This window comes from Microdochium trichocladiopsis, assembly GCF_020744255.1.
Source record: "Microdochium trichocladiopsis strain MPI-CAGE-CH-0230 chromosome Unknown B0I36scaffold_2, whole genome shotgun sequence".
In the NCBI taxonomy this organism is placed as follows: Eukaryota; Fungi; Ascomycota; class Sordariomycetes; order Xylariales; family Microdochiaceae; genus Microdochium; species Microdochium trichocladiopsis.
The window spans coordinates 3,371,382-3,393,861 of record NW_025763545.1 but is presented as its reverse complement, the minus strand read 5'-3'; the positions used below and the strand labels follow the sequence as shown (position 1 = coordinate 3,393,861).

The 22,480-nt window shown below is 57.1% G+C and overlaps 7 protein-coding genes across 7 annotated transcripts; 6 read left to right on the top strand and 1 right to left on the bottom strand.

Annotated features, from left to right (window-relative positions):
* The first annotated feature begins 3,797 nt into the window (after positions 1–3,797).
* Positions 3,798–5,494, top strand: B0I36DRAFT_315579 (uncharacterized protein). Its single transcript, XM_046152896.1, has one exon. The coding sequence runs from the start codon at positions 4,289–4,291 to the stop codon at positions 5,084–5,086; it is 798 nt and encodes a 265-aa protein (XP_046017239.1). The 5' UTR covers positions 3,798–4,288; the 3' UTR covers positions 5,087–5,494.
* Positions 5,495–6,505: 1,011 nt separating this feature from the next.
* Positions 6,506–8,759, top strand: B0I36DRAFT_315577 (uncharacterized protein). Its single transcript, XM_046152895.1, has one exon. It carries the CDS (start codon positions 6,909–6,911, stop codon positions 7,509–7,511), a length of 603 nt encoding a protein of 200 aa, XP_046017238.1. The 5' UTR covers positions 6,506–6,908; the 3' UTR covers positions 7,512–8,759.
* A 2,226-nt stretch (positions 8,760–10,985) lies between these two features.
* Positions 10,986–11,354, top strand: B0I36DRAFT_315574 (uncharacterized protein). Its single transcript, XM_046152894.1, has one exon. It carries the CDS (start codon positions 11,088–11,090, stop codon positions 11,331–11,333), a length of 246 nt encoding a protein of 81 aa, XP_046017237.1. The 5' UTR covers positions 10,986–11,087; the 3' UTR covers positions 11,334–11,354.
* A 1,725-nt stretch (positions 11,355–13,079) lies between these two features.
* B0I36DRAFT_315572 (uncharacterized protein) lies at positions 13,080–14,100 on the top strand. Its single transcript, XM_046152893.1, has one exon. The coding sequence runs from the start codon at positions 13,130–13,132 to the stop codon at positions 13,727–13,729; it is 600 nt and encodes a 199-aa protein (XP_046017236.1). The 5' UTR covers positions 13,080–13,129; the 3' UTR covers positions 13,730–14,100.
* A 93-nt stretch (positions 14,101–14,193) lies between these two features.
* On the top strand, positions 14,194–14,525 carry B0I36DRAFT_315571 (uncharacterized protein). Its single transcript, XM_046152892.1, has one exon. It carries the CDS (start codon positions 14,244–14,246, stop codon positions 14,487–14,489), a length of 246 nt encoding a protein of 81 aa, XP_046017235.1. The 5' UTR covers positions 14,194–14,243; the 3' UTR covers positions 14,490–14,525.
* A 1,643-nt stretch (positions 14,526–16,168) lies between these two features.
* B0I36DRAFT_315570 (DEAD/DEAH box helicase) lies at positions 16,169–18,090 on the bottom strand. Its single transcript, XM_046152891.1, has one exon. It carries the CDS (start codon positions 17,983–17,985, stop codon positions 16,333–16,335), a length of 1,653 nt encoding a protein of 550 aa, XP_046017234.1. The 5' UTR covers positions 17,986–18,090; the 3' UTR covers positions 16,169–16,332.
* A 2,115-nt stretch (positions 18,091–20,205) lies between these two features.
* On the top strand, positions 20,206–22,196 carry B0I36DRAFT_75637 (kinase-like domain-containing protein). The gene is made up of 4 exons (XM_046163325.1): positions 20,206–20,448; positions 20,532–21,278; positions 21,335–21,996; positions 22,061–22,196. Exons 1-4 carry the CDS (start codon positions 20,410–20,412, stop codon positions 22,188–22,190), a joined length of 1,578 nt encoding a protein of 525 aa, XP_046017233.1. The 5' UTR covers positions 20,206–20,409; the 3' UTR covers positions 22,191–22,196.
* The last annotated feature ends 284 nt before the right edge of the window (positions 22,197–22,480 follow it).

Below are 22,480 nucleotides of genomic sequence, written 5' to 3'. Positions count from 1 at the left end.
GCTGAGACCTGTTTTTGTTTCTGAAGTGGGAGTAGCTATCAATTTCCGTTCTGGAAGATTTCCTGGTTCGGGTGTTGGCACCGAGAGACAATCCGCAGGCGCGGCGGATAGTCGGTTGCAGGATTGTACTACGACTGAAACCACAAGGCGACGTTTTCGTGGCTCATCTCCACCCAGAGCTGCGCGATATCATGGCAATCCATATCAAAGTGATGATGAGGTCATCCTCCTTTTCCCTGCGATAATAGCTGGCCATCTAATATTCTCATTTTGTCCCAGCTTTTCCCCTCGCCGAATCTCCGAGTCATCACCAACCCGGCCGCCCGGGTTTTGCCAAATCAGACCAATGACAATACCACCACTGGGGGGTGGGGGTGGGATACAAGTACACACACGTAATCAAGGGGATCGTCGTCACCCTCGCAAAAAGGGCGCGCGGCGTTTACAGTATGTACGTGAGCTACTTTACTACCCCCCGGCTTAGCCCCGCGGTTTTTCATTCCCTTAAGCCCGGGCCTCTCAGATTCCCCACCCTTCGTATCGAACTCAGTATTTCTAATGCCCGCCGTGAATATGGGTGGAGTGGTGCACGCTTTGTCATCCCCCCCAGAACCACAACTCTCATTGGTTCCAAGCTGGAGGCATAAGAAGCTCCACCCACGGGTTTTGTTGCTTTCAACGTTTACCTCTTTCGGCACCGCGCGAGTGCGGGTTTAAGTGGAGGCGGGAGCGACGCGGAGAGTGATGTCACATGCATGTACGATCGAGAGAGAGCAACAGATTGATTGTCCCTAAAACCCGCTCTCGGACACTTGCATTCACGGGGTTTTCGTCTCAACTGTCGAAAGATGAGACAAGTGCTCCCGACTTCGGACCCGACCGGACGTTTTTTTGGGAGGGGTTGTCTGCAAATCAACAGACAGACAGACAGAGAGAGAGGTCCAGCTAGTGTGACAAAGATCGCATGTTATTGGGAATAAAACAAACACACGGGTGCGCTTTTGACAACCTCGTTAGCCAACGACTTGAAGACTGGTGAAACACGTGTACTCCGCCTTCTCATAAACGAGAACCTCAAAAGCAGTGACAGCTGGAGCCAAGAGCGCTAGCCACGGAATTGAATCGTTACGTCCCGACCATCGCACGCACGCACGCCCTTGACGCCACACACGGTCCAAACTGTTCCAAACGGCCTGCCCGAGAGGGGGGGAATGCCTTCATCTATGTCGATGACAGGTTCAAGTCTATCAGCCTCTCCCAACCACTAAGACCCAAGTATGGAAATGTTCTAGAATGCGTGGCAGTGTGGTGTGTGTGCAGTGGGAGTTGTACCTAGCCCGAGGACCAAGGTCCGCATCTTCGGCGTGCTTCGCGGCGCAGCGTGCTTGCTAGAAGGACTTATGCAAGCCTTTGGGTCTTTTGGAGTCGTCACATTTTTGGCTTCCTATTTGCATGCAAATGGCTGTTTGGTCACTACTGCACATGCTTTGGTTTTGGAGTATCAAAGCACGCCCTAATAAAGAGTTGACGCGATGCGATGCGTCATGTTTTCAGCTGCGCCGGCCCGAGGACGGAAGTGCAAATGAACCAACCACAGCTGGCCGGCCCGGTGCACACTGTCCGGGAGGCTACGGTCCCGTCAACTGCTGGGCGCAAACAGACACGGCCAAGGCAGAAGCCTGGCTGTCAGTAACAGGTGTTATGCTGCGGCTGCTAGCCTTGCCGAGAAGTAGTCAAACAGTTGATTCATGAGTGATCGAACGCGTACCTACCGCGCTTAGACCAGGACTCTGTTGTCCCGACGATATTCGGAGCCGAGCAGAGAAACCTGGGGAAATAGCTCGGGAGCTCCGTATCCAAGCTGAGGATGCATTGTCTTGGCTTAAGCCATAGGATTGATACAATGGCCTGGGCAAATTAGCGGCGATGCTTTTTGGCCCCCTATTGCCATCTTGTCAGGTATTGACTGATGCGGCTCGGGATGCGATTGCCAATTATCTCTACTATGTAGTCGACGAGATACATCAGATTGAACCATTGGTCCAAGACACAGCGGCCACCCATGGCCGGAGACTTACTCGACTCGCTTGAAAAGCCCAAAAGCGGGAATTCCGCATCAGGGCATCGCAAGCTGACATGTCGACTGGGGTGGTCGTGGGCCCTGCGCATGTTTTGCGTTTTGTTTTTTGGGGGTTTCTGCAGACCCCATGCCAAATTCCAAATTAGAGGGAACCGGTAACCCCAGCGTGGTTCACAAGAAAAGCAACCAGCCATAAATACCAATATTCCGGTGGAGAAGCAAAGATTGGTGTTTGCAGGACTGGTGAATCCAGTAAATCCGGAGAAAGCATGAAACCGCCAGCTGCAGATCTGGGCTCCGGTTTACTGTAATCTGTGCCTGGCTGGCCCCGCGACTAGGCAGGGGTTCTATGACAGCTACCAAGACAAGAGAAGATGGCACGAGCTCCCGTGGGGAACGGAGCAAGTCCAGCAGTTGAGCAGAATCCAAGAGCTTTCGCTAGGGGCGTGCAATTGGGAATTGCGCCCTGTCGCAAGTTCTGCAAGTGAGCAACAAGAATGAATTGGAACCATGGTGAAAGTGGTTGTTGAGTCATCATGGTTCAAAAGCTACACACCCCGCAGGCTGATTTGTGATGGGCCCGTGGGGACTCAGCTGCATTATTCAGCTTTTTGCTTGGAAATGCTGGCTGCGGCGAGCTGCTTGGCAGGGCACATGCCTTCTGACTGGCCATGGGCAGCCCCCCTGTCCGCGAGCGCTTTGGAATTGAACTGAAACCCAATTGCTGGGGTCGAGCACGCACTTCGGTAATGCCTACGCCCAGAAACCCATCATGGCGGTGGGTTCGCAACGAAGCACTGAAGAAGCAATGCGGCATTGGCGGCGCACGTCCAGCTGAGTTCGTTTCTCGTGACATCCCGAGCAACCCCCAGGAACAGCACGGCAACCATGTCGAGGCAGCGAACGCGTAATTACAGGCAGCAGGCCCCGAGCGGTTGCAAGGGAGTAGCAAGGTTTGGGAGACGTGCATCGTCGTCAGTGTCAGCCCACGGCTCGTTTCTCGGATCTGTGGTTGTTGCGTGCGAGGCTGCGGCCCCGGGGAAATCGAGGAGCCGCTCGCCTGGGTGGGTGAGCCGAGCGAGCCAAGTGGGCAAATTTGGCCCGCAAGGGGACCGAATGAGAGTGAGTGACTGCCCAAGATGATGTGTCACCACGCCAGCAGGCAGGAAACCTTGAGGGGATTCCTCGGACCCGTGGGCAGAGTCATCTGCTGCTCGGCTGGGGTCGAAGCAGACGGCGCGGCATCGAAGGGGTGGCTCGGAGACATGGTCGGCCGCAGCATCCGTGGGTGTCGGGCTTATGAGTTAAGGGTGCGCGTAAAGCTGGGCGCCCGCGGGCGTCGTGTCTGAATAATGTGCTGCGGCCGGCGGATTTTGGGCTGGGCCGGCGCGGCTAGCACACGCCCCCAAGGACGGGGGGTGCAGGGACCTTGTGTCGTGTCAAAGTCGGTGGGAGAGAGAGTGCGAGCATGGCGCGAGTAGAGTGCGAGGGGAGAGAAGGGGTGTCAGGCTAGAAGGGGTTGCCGATGCGGTGAGCAAGGGCGTGCGCTGCGGTGCATTACTGTACACACGGGTGATTACCAAAGCCGTGCCTTCCTGGCTGCCTGAGGAGCGGGTCGTGCCTGCCACGTTCCCTCGCAGGTTACGAAGACCCGCCTGGTTAAGCCCGAATCCCGCCTTTTGCCCTGTCGGACTCGGACGCGAGCCGTGACATGGCGGCCACCTTCACCTCCATCGCGGCCAGACACGCAGTCAGCAGGCCTCGTTTACAAAAGAAGTCGTCCGCCCCTCCAGTCTCTCTCGTCTTCTGGCCCCGTCTCTCACATCACTCTTCTCGACATTGAAGCAAGACGATAACACCGGATCAGCTCGACCATCTTGACTAAACAGCAACCTCGCCAACCATAACCATCGTCATCGTCAAAAATCACCATATCACCATAACTGGTCGACCATCACAACTACAGTCCACGCTGCTATCTACACACCCGGAGCCTGGATCCACCACACCCCCATCCACTTACCGCACGCACCCTGGCCCACCGCCAGAACGCCTCACGAATCGTCAAGCACACCTACAAAGACTGGCCGCCTGCTCTCTGCCTGGCCGACCACCGGTGCCTGACTCACAGTCTGCCGAACAACCATTGCATCCCATAATTGCACCATCGCACTCAATAAGTCCCACGGACTCTTAACCTCAGTCAAGATGGTTTCCACAGTCTTCTCGTCTTCTCCCTTCAACCCGTCAACCACATCGACACGACCCCAGGCCTCGCCCAAGATGTCCATCACCCAGACTTACTTCCTGGCCCACAAGGCCCGGGCCAAGCTCTCCCACGAGGCTGCCCGCCCCGACCACAACCTCCGCCTTCTCGTTGGCCACGCCAACCTGCTCGACTCTTTGATGCTCGACCTTGCGGATGCCGAGCGTGAGCAGGAGAGCTGGTTCAACCAATCCGTCCGCGGTGCTTCGACTCCCTCCAAGACTGCCGACAGGCACGTGCAATGGGCCGACTCTATTGTCGAGGAGGAGGACTGGGAGGCCGACTCTTCGGACTCCGACAGCGACTTCGATGACGAGGAGGAGGAGGATGTCGAGATGGCCGATGCCATTCCTCTCCGCCGCCTCGCCCCTGCCTCTCCACAAATCCAAACTCACGAGCTCGAGGAGGAGGAGGATGACGAGGAGGACTACGAGTCCCTCGCCCTCACCAGATCGCCCTCTCACGTCACCTCGCCTCCCGAGCTCGACCTCGACTCTGATTCTTCAGAGGACGAGTCAATGCCGCCATCGCCCCCCACTGCCTCGTTCCCTGCCTTTGCCAAGGAGACGAGCCAGAAGCCCAGAGAAACCACAGTCACCGAGACGCCACTCTTCGACTCGCAAGACGAGGACGAGGAGCAGGACATTACCGACAACCACAAGGCGAGCTTCTACCAGGATGGGTTCTACCTGCCAGCCAGAAACCCCGCCCGCCTGGTCTCGACGATATCAGTCTACTAAGACTCACAACACGATATCAGCATCTTGTGGTTTAACATTCTCGGCATCTGGGCGGCGTTTACAAAATATACCAACGGCGGCATTGCATTTACACAGCGACTAGCGACTCTTCTTCTTCATTTCGGAATCTTGTCCTTTACATATACCATTTCCTTTTTCCTCACCTTTGGCAGCGACAGCCAAATCACCACTCTCACAAAGACGACATTTGGATATCACGAGGGCATATGAAGATCAAATGGACGGCGCTCCCTGGCTCAGACCTGACTGAGCTGTATGGGTCGAGTGAAGTCACGATCTGCATCCTAAATAGGATGTTTAGAACTAGCCAATAGTCAAGAGTCACTCTTAAGGAAGACCTGGCAATCTGAATCAGACAAATGAAAAATGAAAAATTCATATTCAAAACAATTCTCTTCTCTGTGATCTCATAAGTGAAATCTTACTCGTGCATACATGTCAATGACCACATCAGATGGGCGCGGTGAGTAGAGGCTGCGCACATCATTGCCGCAAATGGCGATGACCAAGCAGACAGTCTAGTGCTCACTCACATGCCGATTACAGTGCACACAGTCTCTGGTGGGAGGTGCAGCACACCACCCTCTGCCCGGATCACGAGTCACCTCGTGCATCGGTGTCGAGTCGCGTGCGCCCGCGCATGTGCACGGCATCGGGCTTGATTGATCTTGGCTGTACATCCATGACTTGCCATTGCCGCCGGCTACCTGAAAGCAGACAATGCCTCGCAGAGATTTTGCACGCACAAAGGCCGGTGAAAAACTAGAGGGGCTCTTTTTCGCCATCGTTGTGGTGCTAGCAAAAAAGGAAAACACACACACACACACACACACACACAGCGACGTGCGCACGCACGCACGCACGCACAAAATCTTGTAGCAACGTACTTCGCCGGATCCCACTGTTTTTTTTCCTTGTCAAAGCTGGCCGGCGGCGGGGGGTCCTCTTTTCGTCATCCTTGTCACTCTTCTCGTGAGGTGCGACTGGGGCTTTACAGGGCTACAGGGCTACGGACGACGGACGACGGGGCTAAGCCTGGAAAAGGGCTTGCTGCGGCTTACGAAAGCATCGGCCGAAAGAAAGAGAGAGCAGAGCAGAGCAGAGGCCATGACGCCGATTACCGCAACTCGTTAGTTGCGCCCCGGAGCGGATTCTGATAGGGGCCGGCCAGGCTTTACAGAAAAGGTTTACCTTCAAAAGTTGGTATGGTGTCAACCTGGGCGTGGCCGATGGTCGGCGGGCATAGTTCGCGCTTACCAACCAGTGCCGAGACGCGGCGGCGGGTGAGCGAGCAAGCAAGCAGCCTCACAACTAGTCAGCGATAACGGAAAGGCAGGTTTGGTAGTATATCACCACCACCAAGAACCCATTGTTGTTTTTTACTGGCATATGCGTTTCATACAACTCATTGAGGTGGTGCTGGGGCAGCGGGGCGGTTTGGAAAAAGACGTACGTTGCCCGTGGGGCGGGCTCTCTCTCTTTCTCCCCCAGGTTGTCTGTTACTACATACCTTGTAGTACGCGTGTATAAACGCCCCCCTTACTTGGCTGAAGGAAGGAGACGTTCGAGACCTTCTGCTTGGTGGGAACAGACGTGGGTCGATGTCGCAAGCACGCACGCAAGCACTTGTTGGATGTTTACGGGCCCAAGGGTAAGGGGCCAGGCAGGAGGTGTACTTGCTACGCGCGTATAGCTTGGCGGGAGTGGGCAGGTATCATCATCCCTCGATGGCCAGCGCTCGGGTGTGAGGCGCAAGAGGATTGGGCATTGCGCGTAGCACGGCGTGGACCAGGGCGGTTTCATGGGAGGAGCAGGCACGGTTCCAAATTGGCCCAGACCTTTTGGCCGTGGTGGAGTTTCTGTGGACGTCGGTGGGGGGTCCATGGACTGGTCCACGGCTGCCCTGTGTGACAGGCAAGCAGGCACGGCGCACCCGCCGAGCCGAGCCGAGTTGAGCTTTCACAGCATTTTAACTTTGGGCACGCGGGCAACGCACGGAGATCCCACCCACATCTGCAAGTCAGTCAGCCTTACAGATCCGGCCGGGCATGCGGATTTACACCTCGAAAAACCCAACTGCGTTTCGATATTTGGCGTCGCCTTTCCCCAGGCGGCGAGAATCTTAACTGCGAACCGTGCCGCCGAAACCCCTTCAATATCTCGAACACCGCTGGGGGACAACCTGGACCGAGACGGGTCAACGGTTGGCACCATCATATGTCTATTTGTCTGGTCCGTCCGTCCACGGACCAAATGCCGAAGCCGAAGCACCAGCAGGAACAAAAGAGCTTGCAGATGCGACAATGTTCTAGAAGAGAAAGAGAAAGAGAGAGAAAAAAAAAGTCGTCCCCACCGCGCGCGGACACGGCGGCACATGGCGGGGCCAAAATGTTTGTCCGCCTAGACGCGGCTGTCACGGCCGGCGGCGGGGGTGGGCGGTGATGATGATGGTTTGGTGGTGGGCCCCTTGGACTTGTCCCAACTCCGCAAGAGGGCCGGCATCGTCGGCGCTCTCCGGGGTTTCAGCTGTGTGTGTGTATGTGTGTGTGGTTCTTCAGGTGCAAGGGGTCAAAAGTGAAGGCGCATCGTGATGTGTCGATCGCGCGCCGAATAGGTAGGTAGTGAGTGGGCTTTGTGGTCTCTCTATCGGGACTTGATAGTCAACCGCATTAGTCTATTACAACTACTACCGGGCTATCGAATGATAATGATTACCACTCCTTCTTCCCTTGGGGGGAAGCTATTACTGTTCTCTTATTTTTTCTCTCACGCGTACGAGCTGTCGAACCCCTCAATGCCCTTGATCCCTTGGACACCGATGTAGCGGGGTGCTCCAAAGTCTTTTTACCTAACAAGGATCGTGAAGAGTCACATCAAAAAGAGAAAACCCACGCCGCCCACGTGAAGACCAGAAAAACTTCTTGTGGTCCCCCCCACCCCTTGTCTTCCAGGGAGGGCGTGTGTTCTCTTTTGGGGTTGAAAAAATGAATGACCGGCATGGATATCCACCGAGGGGTTGGTCTCGACGTGTGCGCGCGCGCGGAAAAGTGTGGATTTTTTTTTTCTCTTGTGAGGAGAAAAAGTTGCTCCATCTTGAGCCTCATGGGGACTCCACTACATGTGGTGGTGCCTGGCACTAGACGGATTCCTCTCTCTCTCTCTCTCCTTCTACGCAGTACACGCAGCAAGGAGGATCCACACGGACGGGACTAGAGCGGGAAAGGCCCGGGATTCGGGACGGGGCACGGGCTTGTTGTATGTAAATATGCAAGGGAGCCCGACGGAATGCGTTGCGGGCTGCTGTCAACAAAGCGGATCTGATCGATGGGGCTTGCCAAAAGGATATTGACGATGCTTGCCCCGTGCAAAATCACTAATTAAGCCCACGATCAAAGGGGTGGAGGAGGAGGAAAGTCGCCGGAGCTAAACAGGGGTAGGTCGGAAACAGTGGGGCTACTCGCACTCCGTCTCTGGAAGGTTCTCGGAGGGATTGAAGTGGTTGTGTGTAATTGATGAGATGGACCCGGCCGGCGACTTTTGTAGGGGACTTGTGATGGCTTACGAGAGAACCAGATCCTAATCGGGGCAGTCTCGATAATCCGTGTCAAGAAATGATTGTGCGTCTCAAAGGGTATGAAGGATTCTTGCCGTGGGAGGAGGAACTGGGATCAGGATGCTACATTGCCCGGAGGCCGATGATCCCGAGATGCACATAATTAACCTGGACTGATCTCGGGGATAGAGACGGACGAGTATCCTTGCGGTCGCAATCGGCCGTCAGAAGATTCGCGGGCGACCAGCTAGTCTCCTGCAGTCGCGCGGGCGCGGAGCAGCTGCACGCCCGAGTCCAAAGTTGCATGCTCCCCTGGGGAACTGACAATGACGACAACAGTTCCCAGTTCTGCCAGGTTCTCGTCTGGTGTGTGGACGCACGGCACAAGTCGGCCGAGTCCCTGTGCTCACAAGAGGTGTTGTACCGGCAAGGATCGAGATGTGTGCATCGCATCGGGGGGGAGCACGCCTCTCTCGTACTCTGTCTCTCTCTTATCTGGCTGCCAGCAGAATTCCCACGGATCACGACCTACAATCCCATACAGCCCACGCGCACCACCACCACCACCACCACCACTGTCACCACCAAGTTCCAGGTCTCAGGCGTTGGGTGATGATTGGATGTGGGGTATACTTGACGCGGCTGCCGTGACTGTCACACGTCGTGTGGATCTTGATTCCCTGCCACTCTCCAGCGCAGCCCAGCATTCTTCGCTTAACCCTGCAACCTTGGCCCGGCCCAGCTGACAGGGCACCAATCAGAAGCCGTCCCTGTGACGTGGTCACGTCGTTGATCTTGGTCCTCGGCGGAGCGTTTCCTTTTGAGTCTCCTCCAGGGAGGCTCTAGGGTTCAATTACAGATTGTATTGACGATTCTGGGCAGATTGACTGCACAAGATTGGTCTCTCCCCCCCCATTCCCAACAATGACCCGAAGATGTGATTCGAGGCACATGCGGTAGGCTAGATAACGTGCCACGTCTTTTTTGGGGGCCGTCGTGACTAGGGGACACGGCAATGGAGTGGGTGCGGGTTGTGACGAGCACCACGCGGCCGGCGCTCGCATGCATTGCAAGCAAGAAACCAAGAAAGAAAGAAAGCAATCAAGAAACGCACATGACGCCGAGAGACGGGAGAGGGACACACTGTGATGAGAGAAATTTCAAGGCAGCGATCGCGGACGTGACACCTGCGCATTGGGAGGTCACCACCACCACTTCGGAGCTGAGGCTTGCTTGGTGACCGCCTCCCTCCCTCCCTCGCGAGCTTGAGCCAGCTGACAAGATGTAAGATGTCTGGAGAGACTGGACACATAGGGGGATATCTCACGGGCTGGCGTTGCCCACCTGAGGAAAGTGAAATGCTGCTGTGCGCGACACGTATCCGGCGAGCCAATCACGCCACGCGAGAAATGCGCGGCACATATGCTGTTTCGAGGTCGTATCGCCCAGCCAACAAAGGGCCCGGTATCCGGTACTGCACAACAAACATGGTTCAATTGGTTCCTGGCAAGAACCTTGTGTATATTGTAGCCTAAACTCTACCGTGGGAGACAGAGACAGCGGTCAACTGCCACCACCTTTCACGTTGGCTCATGGGAGAAGGAATGCAGACAAGGCATCCAACAAAAGACTGCACAGGCCCAATCCCGGCACGCCCCGTTGCCTGCTCTCCAGGTCGCCGGTTGCCGCGGGCGGACGGAGGGACGAGCCGGCCGACCTGGTCCTGGGCTGGGGTGCTGGTTGTTGGGTCAGTATCGCGGTGTGGAAATGGTCAGAGGCCTGTCCCTGTCCATGTTTTGTTTCTTTTTCTTTGGTGCCTAGCAGGCAGAGAGATTTGGTAAGCATGCTGTTAGAGACACGCCCTCCTTTGGGGGTCTCCACCGCACGCACGCTCTTTAGACTGGCCGGGACCTAGTCCCCTGCTGCCAGATGCTCCTTAGGCCCCCAACGCACGAAGCCCAAGCCATTAGTGCAAGCCCAATGCGAGCGGTGCCTCTTGACCGCCGTCAGTGCAGTCACTCACCGACACCCACGCAGGGAGGGTTCGCGGGACCTGATTGGCGCACAGAGCTGGAGGTTGAGGGATCCAGAACGCAGTCAGAGATGAAGGTGCAGGGCCAGTGTCGCGCGGTGAAGGCTTGCTTACGTACCTTGGGGTAGTTATGTTTGTGTGTGTGTGTGTGTCTGTGTTTCGAACGGGGTCGTCGTTGAGCTGTTCTTTCTCTTGATTGGCCCTATGTGTCTTGAATGTACCTTGCGGGGTGAACCAGAGATTGCCAACTGTCCTGCTTGAAACGACGTGGCTTTCGCGATAAGTGATGGTCTGTTGTGCTAATTAACCTTGTCAAGTGGCCTGCTGGACGTCCTCGTCACTCGCAGCCAGTGGCATTGTGGCATTGATCCTGAAAAGCAGTCTCATTGCGGGACATGCTGCAGACGTTCCGAGTCTGCCTCGCCATCCACGCACGCATCCTGGGCCGGCGTGTCCTGGCGTCATCGGGTTTCAGTACAGCATCCCCCCCTCTAAGCCAAGACTCTGCACGCCGGGTTTCTGACACCGGAGCAGCCGGCCGAGGCCGACGTCTCCTCCAGACATGTTTGAATACCCGGAGTCCCGGGCCCGCCGGGATCCAGCCCTTCCTGTGCACAGCCACGTGCCGAGCGGCGTGCTGATGCCACCACTGCGTCTCCGGTTGCTCACTATGAAACGAGAATCCCAGCAGTAATTAGCCATGCATCGTCGTTGATGGGTAATCTGCCGGGCGCGCCGAGGCTCGTCAATATGCATTCGTGCAAACAATGTCGAGCTGCTCCCTGGCTGTACCGTGTCAGGCTGGCTGGGTTTGTGGCCAGACGGACCGTGCTAGCGTCAGCAGTCCTTCGCTTCGCTTCTCACGACCAACTTGGCCAAAGGTGCTACTATGCCGGCGGAAGGTGGACAGCAACTGGGGGGGGGGGGGGACCCCAAGCGCACGCACGCACGGCGCCGCCAAAATTGCAGATCTCCCTTCCCTTGTTTTCCAGAGGATGAGAGCTCTGTGCGCTTCTACCAACAAGGATCCATATGTTCGAGATTTCTTCTTCGCTCCGCGCGGCGCCGTGCCCCAACCTCCCCTTCCCGTGGACATTTGTGGGGATGGGGTGGTCAGTCGTGGAAGTTATTCAGGGTCCTGCCTGATTAGCACGGGACTCTGGCTCTGCGCGCGCACGCGCGCCGGGCGGCTAGTTTCGTTTCTTAGCCCGCCCGGCGTTACCGGCTCTCAGACATTCAAAGGGCATTTGCGGGCCCTCTCGCGCATCTACAAAGAGACCACAGACCTCGCACCGCATTCCTGTCTGATCACGGGGACGGGCTGTAAGAGGGTCCTGAGACGAACTAGACTTGTGCCAGTCGGTGACGGGCCGCCATATTGCACTTGCGCTTTGAAAGAGGACCCTGAATTTTCTCGTCAGGACTGGCGGGTTTGCGCTAAAGAGCCTCGTCTGATCCCCAGAGGAATTCTGTCATGGGAAAAAAAGGGTCACAGCGCCGAAACCTGAGCTAAGAAAGGCTGATGCCCAATTCACAGGCATCAAGGGACAAAAGGATAGCAGGTCTGGCTTTCGCGGAGACGAGCGCGCGGACCGTGCAGATCATGATTTTACCTGGCCTTCTAGAAGGTGGACTTTCACTCTTCTAGCGCGTCCATGGAAACGGACACACACAGATTGGCGCTAGCCCGGCTAGCCCGCACGGCTCGAGGTCGTTGTGTATCCCTGGACGTCTAGAAATCCATGTCCGGCAGAGAGACGTGTGTGTTGCGTGTCTGTGTCTGTGTGTCTGTGTGCCCGCCTTGACTGTCAGCGGTGCCAGTGTTGCGTGCTCGTAGCGAAGGCGTGGGGGTATCAAGACGCCCTTGAGCGAGCAAGAAACACGCCTAGTGACAGTTGTCACAAGTGCCAGCATCCGAAAAATCGAGCACCTGGAGAATAGAGGATATGTCGTGGCATGTACGTGCGAGGGCCGTCCATCAGGCCAACAGGGTGCGGTCCCCCCGGCGTAGACTCGGTGATTGATCGGTGGGTTGTACTGTGCTGACGCCAGACTGGCCTGGGTTCCAGTAAGGCACGCGAGGCACGCGACATGGGGCAGGCAAGTCTGCCTGTGTGTGTGTGTGTGTGTGGGTGAAGATGCAATGCTCTCTGTATGGGACAGTTTGTGGTTGTTGTTGCTGAGTGTCGTAGGGCTGAGAACGTGACATCCCCCCAGCTACCGGGGCCTTCTCCCCTCCATTCGTCCCCCCCCCCCCCACACTCTCCCCACCATCCATCCAGTGCAACACATGCAGCCACTTCCGCCTGTCTGACATGCATATGCGTCTGCGTCTGCGTATGCGTATGCGTGCTGAGCTCAACTCACGCTGCGCAGAAACAATGTAATGCCAATTGCCGCATCGGGCAAACGACCGTGTCCCTGTGTGTGCTGCAACATGCTCGAATTCGATACGCGAGCAGATTGCGCAAAAATAGCACTCCCGTTTCCACTATCAAACTCCGCTTCTGGACATGCACTTTGCCTTTATTATACAGAGACGCAAGGATGGCCGCGCGGTGTGGTGCACGGTACGGCAAGCTCAACCATGCAATATCAGAGTGGTCGGAATGACCAGATCTGGCAGCAAAGGGCTGTCGTAGGCGCTCGGCTCCGCCCGTACAGCTGGCATGGAGGAATCGTGTTGCTTGGGTCTTGCCATGGCTGTAAAGCCACCGGGCAAAACACCATGCCCGCGATCCTCTATCTGCGAGAGCTGCTGCCGGGGCCTCGCCCTCCTCTGGTGCTCAGCCCAAGGAGCCAAGAAAGCCTCATCTGCCGTCCTCTGCTGCTGCGCAAAAACCCAGCTCAGCCTCGGGACACACGATGGTACCAACTGTTTTCAGTCGTGAGAGAGTCGGCGTTTGCCTTGGTTCAACCCATACATCTTGATCCTTTGAGTTGGAGCGACCCGTGGCGTGTCAAGGCGGGCCTGCTGGCGTCACGAGGCACAACTCATGTGCTCTTGAATAGCCAGCCCTCCTCGCCTTGCACGTAGGGATATTTGCGCGAGTGATGGGACCGTCTCAAGAAAGCATATGTCAGGCCACGGGGCTGCCTCTTGAATCGCCTCGATGCTGGTTGCCCTACGCACTTTGTTTGCGTTCGCCAAGACGGGGCAAGACGACGACGGGGGAGCACGTGGCGTACCGGCTGGACGGAAAGATCAGGACAGGTCTAGACCAAGGGTGAGTGGGCAGACCATGGGCAAAGAGAGGTCGTATTCCTTCTGAATGCGTAAAATGTCCAGACCCAGATGGGAGACCTAGCCCTAACCTTCATAGTGTGTAACTTTATAGTCTGCGTCGATGAAATCGGTTTGGCGTGGAGCATGAGTATTCCTCGAAGCTGGACTAGACTGTTATGTGCTCATGTAGTTAGACTTGAATGTATTTGCAACTTGGTATGAATGAATACTTGTCCTCGTGTCAAAGAATCCTATATGTCCTGCTACATGCAATGCACCCGCACTGTTGGAAGACCCTAGAGTCTCTATATGCCAAGCCAGGGCTATGTTGTCGTCCTCTTTGGGCCCTACAAGGATTCGTGAGCGCCAATATGTCCCTCGGACGCATGAAAGAAGATCCTCGATGGCGCAGTCACATATCAACAACACCTTCAGATTGTCCGAGGCTTCAAGAAGCCCCTCCGTGAAACATGCAGTATTCGGGATGAGACACCACCACAATCATGTACAGACAGCGGAACTTCCTTCCGCCCATGACCAAGCTCGTATGGAAGCTAGAAGAAAGAGATAATCCCCTGACATGAGATACTTTGTGCCAGGCCCAGACCACGACACGGAAGCTTTTCCAACCAACCCGGGCCAGCTCTGAGCCAGAAAAAAGGAGGCGGAAGTGGCGGCACGGCGTTATACGGCGCGTGTGTGCCTCGGTATGTGCGGAGCCGGTGCGGCCCGGAAGCTGTGAGACATTCATCATGCCACCACCACCACCACCTCCACCGCCACCACCGCCGCCGCCGCCGCCAGTGTCTCTCGGCCCCCCGCCATGGGCCAAACTCTATAAACGATTCTGACAGAACCTTATTCTACTCACGGGGACGCAAAAAAGGGGGTCTGGACTCTGGTATATGCCGGCCTACCCGAATCACTTTACATCCTTCCACCCACCATCAAATCAATCCCGTCAAATAGGCCCGGAAACGGCCCGCGCCTTGGTCAAGGGGGGGGGGGGGAAGGGAGGGGGATGTGGAGGAGACACATTGGTGTGTATGAAACTTAAAGTCGGCTCAGTTTGTATATGACGACGACGGGATCAGACTAGACTTTTGGGAACATCGGGATTCGCGGCTCGAGTTGTTGTTTGTCTGTGGTTTTTTGGCCCGAAGAGAAATCTAGGCCTCGGGATTCAGCAGCCTACTGTACCGGTACCTCCGAATCACAAATGTTGCTTTGGAATCATGTAGCGGCTTAGGCGTAGTGGCCCTTTTGCGTTGTCTACAGCCTCCGGCCGGGCGCGGGCTGCGCGTTTTCGCTTTGGCAGTCATACATGCACGCCTCTCGCCGTTGAAAGATCGCTTATGTCAGTCTGTAATTTCACCCCTATGATACCTCCACAGAATAGAGAACAGTAGGAAAAGTTGAGGGCCTAATGATTTAAATAAAAATGCTACTTGACGTCTATACAATCACAGTGCCGGTAGGTATTTCGCTATGTATTGCGGGCTTTTCTACTCCCGTAGCATGAGCCGTCTTCCCGGGAGCCGGTGTCGGTATTGTATGCATGACTGCTCCGCCATCTTCCGATAGGAAGCGAGCGCACAACTTTGACACTTTGGCAGCAGTGGTTTCCATCAAAACTATGACGCGGTGGAGGTACAGGCATTGACCTTTTGTGAACCCGCTCAATGTAGACACTCTGCAAGACTTTCCCATTGGAAATAGACGATTCTGACTCACATAACTGCCTCCTATCATACAAAGTGAATCAACTTAATCGAGGATTGGTGTTCATTGTTGGGCTGAGGTGCTCCTCCTTGTGCTGGCTCACAATCGAGTATCAACGCACAGATATATAGGTGGAAAACTTTGCTGACTTGAAATGGACCAGTACTTTGGCAGCCGAGTTGATGACCGGGAATTCCCTTGTCCATAGCTCTTGTGTTTGTGTTCTCTGAATCTTCACCGTCTCCATCTAAACTGAGCTTTCCGGCTGTTTTAGCGTCTCGGTTCAGTCTGCATAAATGAAGGTAAATAGTCGAGGTTCATGGTTCACTCTGTAGAGCAGTTCAGTCTCAAATGCGGTGGAAGCCGTATTCGGACAACCAAGGAAGACTGGTTCCACAGGCGAGCCCGTTGGTCCAGGTCCAGCACAAACCAGTCGCGGGATAAAGCCATGTGTAGTTTTACAAAACATCAAGTACGTTCGGTGACAATGTAGGCAACACAGTATCCCAAACAGAAAACAACCTCAAAGTTTCGTCTTCGGGAGACAATGAATTTGTAGTCTAATCTTGTGAGTCATAAGCCACCTCTAATCTATAGCCCCCTCCAAATTTGTACACACGCCATGACAAGCCTTTCAAATCGCTAAATGCAAACACATACACACGCACACACAAGTCCTCCCGCCAAACGACCTACTCGAGCCGCATCTTGGTGCGCTTCCGCTTGCCGCCGACCTCGCGGTGCTCCTCAATGTCCAGGAGGGCCTCGCGCTTCGACTCGCTGACAACCTTCATGTAGTCGCGCACGAACCGCGTCTCCAGGTTGACGCCTTCCTCTGCCCACTCGTCCATCTGCTGGCCCACGCGGGCCTCGATGGCGTGCACGCGCTCGACGTCGCGCTGGCCGACCATGGTCACGGCGTCGCCCTTGCGGCCCGCGCGCGCGGTGCGGCCCACGCGGTGGATGTAGTCGTCCGGGTCCTGCGGCACGTCGTAGTTGACGACGAGGCTGACCTCGGGGATGTCGAGGCCGCGCGAGGCGACGTCGGTGGCGACGAGGATGCGGGCGGCCGAGGCGCGGAAGCGGCCGAGGTTGTCGATGCGCTGGCGCTGGGCCAGCTTCGAGTGCAGCGACGTCACGCGGTGCTCGAGCAGCCGCAGGAGGTGGTGCAGGTACTCGGCCGTCGAGGCGCGGTTGCAGAAGATGATGATGGACTTGTCCACGTTGGCGTCGGTCAGCAGGAAGGCGTGCAGGTAGTACTCCTTGTGCGTGACGTTGACCTGCAGGTACATCTGGTGGAGCGTGGTCGGCACGGCGAGCCGCTGCGTGTCCACCTCGCAGACATACGCGGGCTCCTTGCCTGGCTTGGCGGGCATGTCCTTCAAGGCGCGCACCTCGGGAGTGATGGTGGCCGTAAACAAGAGTGTCTGTCGCTGAGTTGACGGAGGCAATACCTCGAGGCATTCCTCAATGTCGGGCAACATGCTGCCGGGCCCGCCCGAGGTGAGCAGGCGATCGGCTTCGTCGAGCACGACGAAACGCACTCGCCGTAAGCCGCAGATTGTGTCCTCGCCTGACGAGCGGATATGGTCTGCAAGGCGGCCTGGTGTGGCAATGATGGCGTGCGGTCTCTGGGCGAGCGCAATGGCCTGGGAACGCATGTCTGCGCCACCGGTGACGAGAATGACCTTGAGGTTTTGCGGCGCCGATATGGCTTTGAACTGCTCGTAGATTTGCAGGGCGAGCTCGCGCGTGGCCGTAAGGACAACAGCGTAGATGGCGCTGGGATCTTCTGCCCACTTCTGCAAGATCGGCGCAGCAAAGGCGACGGTCTTTCCGGAACCTGTCCTGCTGGAGCCGATGCAGTCGCGGCCCTTGAGGATCTCTGGGATACACAACTTCTGGATGCCGGTCGGACGCTTGATGGCCATGTTGGCTAGCGACTGCACGAGCCATGGCCGAAGCTTCAAGGACTCGAAAGAAGCTTTGGTGTCAACGGGAGCCGTGACGGACGCGGCCGGAACAGCCACGGCGCCGGCTTCCGGCTCCTTTGCAGGGGCCGCACGCGAGGCCGGGCCATCTTTGCGCTTTATGCGGGAGGGAGCACTGAACAACGAGGCCGGGTCGACCGCTGCACCGGGCGAGAGCCTTCTCCGTTTCCGGGACGCAGAGCTGTCTAGGGAATCCGACTCGGAGTCGCTGCCGAGCTCCACTCCCGGCTCATCAGCATCGCGGCCGGGGCTGGATGAGGCAGCCGACGAAGCAGCGGCGGAGGCATTGCTGTCCTCTGAGCCTGACGGGATGGGGGAGGGTCTCCTCGGCCTGGGAACCTTAGCGGCAGGCATGGCGGTGCTGGTGCCTCGAGTGCTGGAGCTTCTGGGTGACTTGGTGCGCAGCCGTGTTGTTTGGCCGTGTGGCAGGTCGGCTGGTCGTGAGTTGGTGGCCGTGCCCGTGCTTTGGCGTGCAGAAAAAAAAAAGCTGGCCGACGATGCAGAGCAGGGGTCCTGGCGGCAGTTGGGCGTGTGGGGCGCCGTGTCAGCGGAGGCAGGAAGGAGCGCCCCACCTTCCGCCGTCCTCCCCGGCCCCCCCGCGCGCCTACAGGGCCAATCGGCAGCCGCCGTCGAGCTGTCCGGAACCCTCTCGCCGCCAAGCATCATCATCACCATCCGTCGAGGCTCGCGTGCGTGTCGTGGGTAGACACAGCCGCCGCTCTGGCAAACATCTCCAGGACCACGCGTGGCATCAGACGTGCGCATCAGTGCCCGTCCTGCTGATGTGTTTCAAGCTTGCCACTGTGCTGGGCCAGTCTGTGCCTAGTAGGCAATGTACGTGGCTCTGGCTTGGCCAATGGTTCGAACCGGTCGCGTGGTCCTCGTGTCAGCGTTCTCGCGAGCTTGTCTACTTTGGCCACAGCGGTGCAGCTCAGGACTTGAACTCGCCATGGGTCGTCGGCTCTCACTGATAGAGCCACGTCGCACATCTGGTCAGCAGCCCGAGCCAGAGCCAGGTGTCGTCTCAAGGACTCTAGCAGTGCGGCTGGGCAGGCAGCCTGCGCCCGTGGTTGTGCTTCTCTGCACCGACTGGCGACGGAGACTAGGACGCAAGAGCTTCCCGAGTTCGAAGAAAAAACCCAGGCCCGAATCTAGAGGTGTCGTCATACGTCTGACACCAGTGGTGATGGTTGCGAATATGCTGGCCTGGTTGCGCGGCCCCCAATAACACCCCCCCGGACAGCCATCAAGCCGAAGATGCCGAGCACCAGGTCTGATTACATTCAACTATGGTTCGATGAACCACGTTGCAGCATGCGCCGGCAGTAAGTTCTAAGGATAAGCAGCGTCATCACGCTCGGGGTACGGACGGCCGCAAGGACGGCCCAGACGACATGGGACGAGAGCGACGCAGATGATTTGGCTTTGGCGGGGCAGGCCAATAAGGCGTGCCTTTCTTGTCCTAAGAGCTGCCGTAATCAAGGACGGCGCCTCAGGGGCACAATGCGGACGGCCATCCCCAAACAGGACACCAACCGTTACAGACGAGGTTTGTGGTGGTGACGGAAGCTCAAATGATCAACGCTTGCGCAGATTACCTTGGTGTCAGTAGGCGCCGGGCGATCCCTCGCGTCGCCAATGGTGTTGGGACCCCTGCCACAGACCGGGGCGGGCACGAGCGAATGGCGACTCGTCACTGGCACCGGGTCCAACAAGGCCGGCCGTGAATGCGAGGGAATGACAGAGCCATGGCAGCAATCATTTCCGCGAGGAGAGATGAGCATGATGTGTGTGCAGTGTGGCAAGCGACCGGGTTGGATTGGACTCAGCTGCGGGCATGCAGGCGAGATTGGACGGGATGGATGCGCTGGCACATGCCTGGCAAGCAGGCAAGCAAGCTTGACCGATTCCGAGAAGCTGCCTGCCATGGTCACGAGCAACAGGACGGGCGGGCGTGCGCAGTTGGGCAGGTGCCGGCTCTCGCTGTGCCGTGCGACGGGTGCGGGCATCGCTGCCACTGGCCACTGGCTGGCCACTCACTGGTGGACTGGGGCTGTCCGACCCCCGGAACCCCCGCCGTAGGCGCTCGAGGACTGCCACACAGCACTGTGCGTGCACCATCACACAGTGGACAACCTTGACCAACGTAGGCCTGCCCGAAGTGCCTGGCTTGCCTGCCTGCCTTCACATTGCTCAGTCTATCTCTTCCCGTCCTCGCTCGATGCTCCTGCTCAGCTCATCTTTCTGCTCCCGCCTCTGCTCACCTCAAAGAAACCAGTGACACCATTGCAGACACACGCGGCACACTCGATCAGCCGCCCTCAATTCTCATCACCACCACCACCGACACCACCGTTGTCGCTGTGTGACTTGTCTTGTGTCCCACCTTGGCACACTACTGCAGTTGGGCCTGCCCTGTTCCTGCGTGCCTGGTGGCCAGGATCCCACTGCTGCTGCCGGACCCCGCTCGACTTTTCGCCGCTCGGGACTGCCTGCCAAAACGACCCCTTGGTCGGGCTCGTGTCTCGCCTCGCCCGCAAGCCCCTCCGCTCAAACAAACCCCTCGAGCTCGAACGGTCCGACCTCGTCAGGGCAGACTTCGTTGCGGCTTCACTCTCTTGCCTTCCCAAAAACCCGCAGCTCTGTCACCGAGGTCGTCGTCGATCAAGTCTAGACAGCACCCTGGTTTTCCAGCCAACCCTTCTGCCCACCAGATCGACCTGATTCCGGCATCTCCACCCAAGCTCGGGTAGCTTGTCCAACGACCATCAGCCCACCATGGCCGACCAGGAGGCGCCAGCTCATAGACCTGAGCCTGTAAGTCAAAGACGCGCGATCTAGTAGACTTGGGACAAGGTCCCAGCCGTATCCGTTCACTGACATCGTGACCCCCCTCACAGACTTCAGTTCCAACTCTCAACCCAATCCAACTTCCACAGCATCATCAATCGAACCTCGGCTCTGTACCGAACCTGTCCGCATCCCCAGTGCCGCTCTTGCGCCCAGCCCTTGCTGGCGGCCGCGCAAGCGGCACACGAACGCCTCGCCTCGGCCTCGCGATCCCTCCTTCTCCCAATGCCAAACCAGTCACCCCGGGGCCCAAGGCCCGGCCAGCACTCCCCACGTTGCACCTTGCCACTCCCATGGGTAGCTCGGTAATCCCGCAGGAGCAGGCTCGCTCCGTACCCCAGATCCAGCCCGGGCAGTCGGCGAGTGGCGGTAGTGAAAGCAGTGCCGACCACTCGAGGTCTGGCAGCTTTGGGCCGTTTGATGGCCGTGCTAGCAACCCCACGTCGGCTGGGTCACAGTTCTCGGCCCTGTCTTTTGCTTCACAATATGGAATTGGTGGTGCGAGGACGCATGGGACCCCGGACCCGTCCTCTGCTGTCGGCTCCATCTATTCGGAGCGGAGTGAGGGCGGCGTGGGCATGGAGCGCGATGGCAGCATGCAAGGGCTTGAAGCCAGCTTCGATAAGCTGGCCCTGGAGAAGGCCCGAACAGCCGACGTGGAAGCCCTCGACGATGAAGGCTGGAGGATAGCGAGTCTCGAAGGGAGGATCGTCGAGCTTGGAGGACTTGGTGAAGGAGCGGGCGGTGCCGTCACCAAGTGCAAGCTGAAGGGGGGCAAAACCATGTTCGCGTTAAAGGTAAGCCAACAACTGCATTTGCTACCAATGGCTCGAAGACTAACATCGGCCACCAGGTCATCACCACGAACCCCGACCCGGACATCAAGAAGCAGATCGTGCGCGAGATCAACTTCAACAAGGAGTGCGCGTCCGAGCACATCTGTGCTTACTATGGCGTCTTCGACGACCCTACCACAGGTACCATCTCAATAGCCATGGAGATCTGTGAAGGTGGCTCGCTAGACAGCATCTACCGTGAGGTCAAGCGGCTCGGTGGCAGAACCGGCGAGAAGGTGCTTGGCAAGATCGCCGAGGGTGTCCTCGCTGGCCTGACGTACCTGCACAGCAAGAAGATCATCCACCGTGACATCAAGCCTTCCAATATTCTCTTGGCCCGCAAGGGCGACGTTAAGCTCTGTGATTTTGGCGTTTCGGGCGACTTTGGTACCAAGGGCGAGGCCAACACATTCATCGGCACGAGCTACTACATGGCACCTGAGCGCATCACCGGCCAGAGCTACACCATCACTTCGGACGTGTGGTCCACTGGCGTCACGCTGCTAGAGGTTGCACAGCACAGATTCCCGTTCCCCGCCGATGGCACCGACTCACAGCCGAAAGCCGGTCTCATTGATCTGCTGACTTATATCGTGCGGCAACCGATCCCCAAGCTCAAGGATGAGCCGAGCGCCGACATCTACTGGAGTGAGAACTTCAAGTACTTCATCGAGTGCTGGTAAGTCTACATTACATTTGATCAATATAGCAAGTATGCACACTGACACAACTTGCGCCCTTAGTCTGGAGAAGGACCCATCGAGACGTGCGAGCCCTTGGAGAATGATGGAGCACCCGTGGATGGTGGAGATGAAGTCAAAACGTGTCAACATGGAGAAATACCTTAGTCAGGTCTGGGGCTGGGAGGACTGAGAACTTGATCATTCAGCTTTGCTTGACCTTGCACACACGATCACACAAGTCAGGTGGTAGGTACTCTGCACAGACATATCACAGCGCGACTGCAGCACCGCCAGACCACTCACAAAAACCCTGGGATCACGACACCGTCCCATTCAGCCGTCTTTCCTTCACGAAGCACCCAAAACGAGCAGGCATTCAGCGAGCGGGCAAAGCCAGGATCTTTGTTTTCAATGAACATTAACCACCCATCATTTAATGTCACTATCATGCCCCATGGTTGTCAAGCATGATCAGTCATG

What these genes read in the sequence shown, in the direction of transcription:
- B0I36DRAFT_315570 (XM_046152891.1), bottom strand. Translation starts at nt 17,985, where the DNA reads ATGCCTGCCGCTAAGGTTCCCAGGCCGAGGAGACCCTCCCCCATCCCG.
- B0I36DRAFT_315574 (XM_046152894.1), top strand. Translation starts at nt 11,088, where the DNA reads ATGCTGCAGACGTTCCGAGTCTGCCTCGCCATCCACGCACGCATCCTG.
- B0I36DRAFT_315579 (XM_046152896.1), top strand. Translation starts at nt 4,289, where the DNA reads ATGGTTTCCACAGTCTTCTCGTCTTCTCCCTTCAACCCGTCAACCACA.
- B0I36DRAFT_315577 (XM_046152895.1), top strand. Translation starts at nt 6,909, where the DNA reads ATGGGAGGAGCAGGCACGGTTCCAAATTGGCCCAGACCTTTTGGCCGT.
- B0I36DRAFT_315572 (XM_046152893.1), top strand. Translation starts at nt 13,130, where the DNA reads ATGCTCGAATTCGATACGCGAGCAGATTGCGCAAAAATAGCACTCCCG.
- B0I36DRAFT_315571 (XM_046152892.1), top strand. Translation starts at nt 14,244, where the DNA reads ATGTTGTCGTCCTCTTTGGGCCCTACAAGGATTCGTGAGCGCCAATAT.
- B0I36DRAFT_75637 (XM_046163325.1), top strand. Translation starts at nt 20,410, where the DNA reads ATGGCCGACCAGGAGGCGCCAGCTCATAGACCTGAGCCT. An exon ending in CAGCTCATAGACCTGAGCCT is followed by an intron (nt 20,449 to 20,531) that starts GTAAGTCAAAGA and finishes CCCCCCTCACAG; the next exon opens with ACTTCAGTTCCAACTCTCAA. An exon ending in AAGTACTTCATCGAGTGCTG is followed by an intron (nt 21,997 to 22,060) that starts GTAAGTCTACAT and finishes TTGCGCCCTTAG; the next exon opens with TCTGGAGAAGGACCCATCGA.